Here is an 8756-nt window from a genome sequence, read left to right as displayed (position 1 = left end):
ATATATTAAATCTGAAAAAAATACTGTTTGCAGTTTTTTTCCCTAAAATTCATCTTTTGTGCAGAAATAATTATGCATTAGAATTAGAATTACTTATTTTACTTTATTTTGCTTCTTGAATACTACTAGTAGTAAATGATGCTTTTTGAGATTTTAATTTCATTAGTGATTGAGAGTAATTAATGGATAACTTTTTACATTTTTTTTCCTTTTATAGGATAAAAGTTCATTCTGCCAACAGATGTCTTTTTGCTTGACTGAATTGCATCTCTGGTCTTTAAAGAATACCTTACGTATTGAAGGTAAGTCAGGTCTAGACCAATTTTATTCTTTAAAGAAAAAAAAAACTTAGAAAACAATACTTAACTAATATGAAAGCCTGGAAAATCCAATTGAACAATTGTTGTTTTTGTAATATTGAAGTGGCTCACATTTACATAAGTTTTAATTCATTTGAATTTAAAATTGTTAATAATTAGTTTTATATAAATCAAAACATATTAAGTATTATAGAATTGCATATGATCTTTATTAGTAATGTGTTTATTTCAGCTTGTATTAGACTAGAATTTTCAGAGTGAAAGTTAATTTTGCGACTGACTTTTTTTTAAAAAGACATACCTTTTATTCTGGGTTTCTACTATTAGCTAATTTCTATTTGTTAAAAGAAATATTAATTAATTTGTAAGCTAGCTAATAACACACAAGGATGTGCTAAAATAACATTTCAAACATATGCAGGGAATATACCTGATTACTATTACATTCTTTCATCTAGTATTTTAGATGTTTTTGGTAAAAGAGAATGCTTTGCAACATTATAGAATAGAGGTAAGATTTCAAACATATTCCATTAAAAAAAACAAATATTTGAATTTTAAAAAATTATTTCAATTTCTCCCCCAAAAGATTTTATTTTTTTATTAATTTACAATTTGGGAGGATACGTACATGTTAAAATTAAAACCATAAACTTTTAGATTCATTAATGGAAAAATGCCACATATGAAAACCATTATTTTTGTATAATGTCAAAAACATAACAATATTCCACACTTTGATTTCCTACTTTCATGATAATTATACTTTTGGATTGCAAATGGACCAATGAATCTTATTGTTGTTTCATATCATGAGAACGTAATCACACTTAACTACTTCTGTATCTATTGTGAAAATCACAACAAAAATTATTGCTTCTTTTAAAACTTTAATAGTCATGTTAGTGGAAGTTATTCTATATTAACATATTTTTAATGTTAAATATTTCAAATGTTTTAGCATTCTTAAATAATAGGGAATAGAAGATAGAAATAGTAGCAGTATACTTTGTGATTATAACAAGGTGATGATTTAATGAATGAAAGTAAGATTAGAAAGACAGGAAATATAGAAACTTCTTTTTGTGCAGAAAGAAATTTATATATGTATGTATACATACATATGTAGATATGCATGCATACACACATATGTATATGTGCACATATACTATAATTGAAAGTGTGCTAAAACAGAGAAATGTTAGTTTGGATATCAATATTTGTTGTATTAAAGTTACCTAGCATAAGGATTTTCAGTAAGACGTTCAACCTGAGATTTGGAAAAGATGAATATGTGCCTTTGCTAGTTTTTGCTGGTGAACCCTCATGACAATATACCTTAGAACTAAGAGTTGAATTTTAAAAATTCCATTAATATTTACTTTTTTCAAAAATGTTTCCTGTCATTCAATTTTTTCATTAAAATTAATTTTAATTAAAATATTATTCATCTCTTACTAAGATTTAAGTGTTACTAACTAATTAGAATGAAGTGTTGACTGATGCAATGCAAGCTAGTGATTGAGAAAGCCTGCATATTTTATTGCACACAATCTGCAAAATCAGACTTACTTGGATACATTTATATACTAAAGATATAGTTAATGTTATGATTCATAATGCTTTCATGGGAAGCCCAAATTGTGGTATTAAGACAATATCTCTATATCCTTAGAAGGCTAAATGGGTTAGAGAGGCACATTATTAGCACCTGTGTATAAGTAAAGAAAGCCATATGTGGAACTGCTTAGGAACTTTTCCAATTCCATGTAACAACAGACTAAGAATGAAATCCAACATTATCTCAAAGATACTAAAAGCAATATTTCAGAGAAGCATGGAAAGATAAAAATTTTTTCCTCATTATAAAAAGAAACATTAAAATTGTTACGTCTAGAAGATATTTTGCTCATTTATGATTCTTTCAAAGTAATAAAAATGTTTCACAGACAGTATAGATATAGTCATTTTAGTTATTGCATACAGAGTTCATGATAGTGTTTGTACTTAGAAGTGGTATTGTCTCTGGGCATGTATATCAGCTACAAGGTAGGATAGGATGTATATAGCTGGTTTGTTCTGGACTTAATTCTTTCTCTGAGAACCTATTCTTAGAAATACTTTTGCTATCTAAGACTGGGGTTGTATAACTGTTAATAGTTGTTTAGAAGGAATTGGAATCGCTAGGAGTATTTGTGACCTGGATAGTTCTAAGTTGAGCCAGAGTAAGCCATTGGTTTTGAGGTAGTGATTTTATTTAGCTCTATGCTAGAGATCCAGTATTTGAGAATGGGGATTTGGCTTAGTTTCAAGAACAGTAGTTCAGATTTCAGAGAACTGGGGATTCTCTCTATTTGATAATTTCTGAACTGTCATATTTTAGCTTAGGCAAAAATACAGGTATGGAGTTCTAAACTCTTTGTAATTAAAAATATGTTATAAATTTAAACAAATAGAAATAAATTGCTTCATTCAAAATACATTTGTATGTTGAAGAGGGAAGTACAAACAAGTGCTATATTTTGATGAAAAAAAAATTGTCAACATTGCATTTTATCACTAGGGGGCAGTCCATACTGCACTCAAGTGCATTAACTATAGTCCTTTTGTCATTATGGAAGGACAACTTATGTTCCCCAAAAGAAAACACAAGCTGATTATTTAAGTAAAAGAGTCAAATGGAAGAAGGTATTCCTATCCTAGGAAAGAAATGAGTTTTTAAAAGTTGATCTGCTTTTCTGTCATTTAAGTTTGAGATAGAGGAAGATGCTTGAGAAATATCAATTCACCCTTCAAAATTACCTCATCCTAGTTAGCTCTGCTGTAGCCACAGCTGGAGATCCTAATTTCAGTGGCCCTTGGAAGTCCTTTCTTTTTAATCTAAGGCAGCCTTGGAAGTTCATGCTCTATCACACCTTCGCATTTCCTTCAGCAAACTGGCTCTGAATCTCTGGATGACTAAGTTGTGGTTGGGCCTTCCCTGAAGGGGTTCACTCTGTGGCAAGACAGAATTGGTAGGAGTGCAGGAATGCTGGACTGAACTAAAAGCAAGGAGGATCACAATCCCAACCGGCATTCTCACCAGGTCACTTTTCTTATTTTCAGTGGGCTGTTTAGAATTTTCTTCTTGGGCTTTCTTCTGTGGTTCCCCCTGCTAAAAATCCAATCTGACTCAGTTTCTTTCCCCCAAAGCTATTTACCATAACTTGATGTTATTTCTTCTCGTCAGACAGAGACATTGGGATCTACCAGTATTATGACAAGAAAGACTCAGGTAAAATAAGTATGTTATTAACATTTGTAATAAATTAAATATCTTAGATGATTAAAAAAAATGAGAATGTTAGAACACCATCCATATTATCTCTGGGAATGGATTATTCAGAAAGTCTACTTTATCTCCCTAGAAAGTCTCCAACTTGGTATTTTTTAATATAACATAGTCTTTTTTTAATGAGAAGTAGCATGAAAAATTTATATATTTTTCATATTAATCAGACTTGACTGCTGGACTGTCCAGTCACTTCTATTAATTGGCATCCCAGTAGAGGGCATCATAAACGCATAGGACTGCACCTATATTGAGCTCTTGAATCCTCACCTGGTATCTGAAATAGGCATTTCTGAGTGAATGATCAATTTTCTTTATCTGATTAATCCTGTTAATCCTAGAAGTTTCATGATGGGCCAAAAGGTCTTTCCAGCTAGAGTTACTTCCTGTTTCAGTCCAGGTTAAGGTAGAGCTTGTGTGGGCATCCTGAGTGCTTAGCTTGGTGCTTAATATGTTGTTTCCATAGTTCTGTTGACAGACTGACTCAGCTTCTGGTCAGGATTCAGTTGCAGCTCACTTCACTATCTGATGAGATTGGAGGCTCAGGAATATTGGTCCACCTGTTGTGTCGAATAAGCCTTCTTTCACTGAAAATTTAAGATCTATCTCTACGAAGTGAAAACAAAGCTGTCTTCTTTGTAGATTTGGGTTTACTTTATAATAATTTTAGACCTTCAGAGTAATTTCATGGCAGCAGTTATAAAGTTGACTACTAAACTTTTCCTGCTTCTCCCTCCCTGATAGTTTTACCAACAGATCATGGTTACTTAGAAGAGAAGCAACAGTTGGCAGAATGTAAGCATCTTTTATGGTTTGTTTTTTTTTCTTTTAGAATTGCTACAGAATTATCATGTTTTATTGTTGCTTATATTTCTGACAGAATAATGAAATAACATCCAACTTTATGCACAGAGATATTTCTCATCCAGTATTTTTTAAATTTTATATTCACAGATTTTTTAGTGCTTTAATAAAATAAAAACATTAACAAGAATAATGTCTTAGATCTCAGTGATTTAGGTTATTAAAACCTATGCCTTATTGAAGTTCCAGTAGGTATATTTTATATAAGCAAAATAAAATGGCTATTAATAACTCTCATGAAATGAATTCATATTGACTTTTACTTTCATAGTGTGAATGTTTCGTGCTGCTAGTACAATTAAAATTAAATGTCCCTTTATTTACACAGATTTTTAAATATATGCTTTATAATGATTTAATAACAGTTTGATGACTATATATTACAGTAAATACATTAATACAGTATTAATAATACTAATTTGGAAAAAGTAAAAAAAAAATCTGGAATGTGTTTTCCCCTCATTTAGAATGAGGGAAGCTGCCATATGCAACTTTAAAAATTTTTAATATTGACTGCAACACAAATGTTCAGGTTTATTGTACTTAAATTGATTTAGAAAATATAAATAGTAAAGTGTTTTTACTACAATAACTTAGTTGACAAAATTGACTATATAACTGTCCCCGACTATTATTTATATGTCTCTAATTTTTAAGTGTTCATTTCTTATAGCTGGATTTCATTTTTCAAATAAATTCTTTTAAAACCATTTGAATTTTAAAGATTTTTGAATATTTAAAAGTACTTTTTCAAAAAGATAACTTGTTTAAGCACAATAATGTTTCTAACTTTGTCAATATTTTACATTTAAATCTGGCTTATCCTCAGTTGTTGGTTTTCCTGGTTGGGTATTAGTCCAACTTTTGATGCCAAATTTTCAATTAATCCCAGTTTTGCATTTATTAAAAAGAAGCATGCATGTCACAGTTGTATTCATTAATTGATTATCTCCTTTATTATGTGAAACTAATGTATTTGAATTAGATTGGCAATTTCTGCTCTGAATATTTCATTTGTTTAAACTGAATAATTATTTAAGAAAGAGTTAGTTACCTATACCTTCATGAATTAGATGCTCAGAGCTAGGAAATTTCTCCATTGTCTCTGAAGGCTGAATGTGTGGTTACTATTACAAAATTATAATAATTGAAGTCGTTGCTTGTTAAAATCTTGTTTCTATAATGAAACTTTTCAAAAGGTTATCATTTGACAGTGGGAATGAAACTTATTCCATCTCAATTATATAGATTCACTTTAAAATTTATAATTTATTTCTGTTAGTAGCAGGATTTCTTTTTTCTATATTGATTTTTTTTAATCCACATTTATCTAAATGTAGTCCATGTTTTGTTTGTTAGCACGAGATTATCCTTGGATACTTAAGAATCGACGTCCAGAAAAACTTAGAGATACTCTTAAGGAATTGGAGGTAACTTTGAGAAAGTTTTAAGAATGACAACAAACAATCTTTGTTATCAACTTCTTTCAACAGTTTTAATTTTCATAAAGGATCAGCCCTCTGGGTGATGATAACTTTGCTTTTGTCCAGTGGGCAGTTTCCAAACAGTTGCATCTTTGTTTGCATGGCATGCTAATCTCCTCTGCTTGAAAATCAGAAGCACTTTAACTGATAATGATAGTGTGTATGTATGTGTGTATGGGATAGCCAATTCTCGTTTCCTTTGTTTTTCTGTGTCGTTTAGGAGCTGATGCAAAACAGTCGATGTGTGTTGAGCAAATGGAAGAACAAATATGTCTGTCAGGTAAAACCGTATAACATGATTTCTTGATGTTCAGCCAATGGAGCCGAAAATTATTATTCATGTTCTTTCTTAGGTTTTAATACTAGTGGAGAAAAAAAAACTACTTAAAGGAGAAATTTTCATATTTTAAATTATATTTATTCAGGAGCATAAACTAACAAATTGGCTATCATTATTCACTATAGTTGTACTGGTAGAATAAAAGCTTTCAATGTCTAAATATGAATAAATATTTTAAAATATTATATGAAGTATTAACTATTTATTAGCAAGATCTTAACTGTGTTCACGAGTAGTTGTTATGCTAAATAACATAAAGCTATTATAGTATGGCATATCTATGAGGGAGGGAATAAGCATTTATATAGCACCTACTATGTGCAAAGCTCTGACCTAAAAGTTTTACAAACATAATTTCATTTTATAACATATTTTTAATATAAACATAAACAGACATTTTAGGAAAATAATAAGTGGATTAGAGTTAAACCTAAAAAGAGCAAATCCCTAGAGGCTTAGTTTGAGGACCCATCAAAGCATCTTGAGCTCCATGTTGAGGTAATCTAGATCCAGAATACAAAAAGTGTCCCAATTAATTGTCTTAATTTATCATTGGTGATCACATGTTTTCAATTCAATGGATAAGTACATTCCAGATTCAAAACCAGATTCAAAAAAGCCCATATGCCTACTGTAAAATATCTGTCTGCCTCTAATCCCTCTTTTTTTTGATACCGCATTGTTGCATTAATAATACAAAGAATGAGACTATTAACCCCATGGAATAAATTTGCCTGTTTTAACTAATCAATGAACAAGCATTCATCAAGCATCTACTATGACCAGGCACTGTGCTAAACACTGGGAAAAGGCAAAAATGATCCCTGTCCTCAAGGAATTTACATTTTAATGAGGAAAGCAACATACAAATTCAGGATAGTAAAGAGTAGGTAAAAGGTAATACAGTGACAAAGATAAAAAAAAAATTGTCAGTTCAGCCATTTTCTTCACAGCTTTTGTGGTGGCTGATGGTTGTATGTAGCATGTATTTGCCTTTCACATTTGGGAACATTTGGAGACATTTGGGGCTCTTTAGTCATAAACTGTGATTTGCTATAAATAATTAAAAAGTAACTATTTCTTAGTGTGAGTTACTCTCACTGCTTAATATTTCCTTCTACCTCTAATCCATTAGGCCAGGTATTAATTACCTCAGACACTAACTGGCTTTATGATAATGGGAAACTCATTCATCCCCTTTCTGAGACTCATTTGCTTCATCTGCAAAATGGGAACAGCAATAACTACAGTACTTACCTCATGGTTATTATGAGGCTCAAATCAGACAATGTATATAAAATATTTTGTGAATTTTAAGGTGTTATTTTAATTTCAGATATTGTATTTATTATTCTCTTATGAATCTTGCTTAAAACTGAAATAATAAATAAATGAATGAATGAATGAATGAATGAATGAATAAATAAATAATCTTTGAACTGACATTTCCCAAATTGTGTTCCCTGGAACTTTAATGATGTGAACTTTACATCTTTTTGTATCCTTAGCACACTTAGTACAATGCCTGGTGTATCACAAATGCTTAATAAATGTTTATTAAAAGTGTGAATGAATGAATGAATGAATGAGAGGAGCTCTCCAGCACATTAAATAGAGTATTAAGCTTAGAGTCAGAAAAAGCTGAATTCATATTCTGCCCCAGGCACTTAGTAGATGTGTGACCATAGAAAAATTGCTCAACTACTCTTTTTCTCTTTCTTGATCTGTAAAATGAGAGATTTGGAATCAGTGATATTTAGATTCAATCCCTTCTACTTCTAAATCTGATTTTCAGATCCTATGTTCTTCCTGAATGATGGTATAATGGAAAGATTGTTGATCGTGGAGTAAGGACTGTAAATTGGGGATGATAATAGCACTTACCTCCCAGAATTGTTATGAGGATCAAACGAGATAATATTTGCAAAATATTTAGCCCTGTGCTTGACACATAGTAGGTGTTATATAAATTTGTATTTCTTTCCCCTTTCTTTGCCAGTTCAGTGGAAGCTCCTGACCCCTACCCACCATTGAAACTTGCCTCTCTCTTCTACCTCAGATCTAAAATGGAGCTAATGTTCACAAGAAGGATAAGAGGCACCTGCCTTCAGTTTTCTAACTGACTCCTCTTTCCATATACATTCACCTTCATGCCCCCCTCCAAAAAAAAAGAGAAAGAAAGAGAGACAGAGATAGAGATGGAGGCAGAGAAACAGGGAGGAAGAGGAAGAGGGACAGAGAAGGAGGGAAGGAGGAAAAGAAGGAGGGAAGAGTGCAAGATAGTAACTGATAGAGACAGAAAAAAGGCAGAGACACACAGAAAGAGAGAGAAATAGAGAGGAAGGAGGAGGAGCTGAAGAAGAAAGATCATGAAGCGCTGACCTCAGAGCTTTTTTTTTTAGGTTTATATTTACAAA

General features: G+C 31.3%; 1 protein-coding gene across 1 annotated transcript in view; it reads left to right on the top strand.

Annotated features, from left to right (window-relative positions):
• The first annotated feature begins 223 nt into the window (after positions 1 to 223).
• WDPCP (WD repeat containing planar cell polarity effector) overlaps positions 224 to 8756 on the top strand; it is a 266206-nt gene continuing 257673 nt past the window's right edge. Inside the window, exons 1-5 of the mRNA XM_051975375.1 lie at positions 224 to 302; positions 3550 to 3594; positions 4396 to 4446; positions 5875 to 5945; positions 6220 to 6279. Of these exons, the coding sequence (XP_051831335.1) occupies positions 242 to 302; positions 3550 to 3594; positions 4396 to 4446; positions 5875 to 5945; positions 6220 to 6279 (288 nt within the window). The 5' untranslated portion in view covers positions 224 to 241. The remainder of the gene's footprint in view (positions 303 to 3549; positions 3595 to 4395; positions 4447 to 5874; positions 5946 to 6219; positions 6280 to 8756) is intronic.

The sequence above is a fragment of the Antechinus flavipes genome, chromosome 2 (assembly GCF_016432865.1).
Source record: "Antechinus flavipes isolate AdamAnt ecotype Samford, QLD, Australia chromosome 2, AdamAnt_v2, whole genome shotgun sequence".
NCBI lineage: Eukaryota > Metazoa > Chordata > Mammalia > Dasyuromorphia > Dasyuridae > Antechinus > Antechinus flavipes.
Note: the sequence above shows the minus strand (reverse complement) of the source record. Positions and strands in the feature narration are given on the sequence as shown.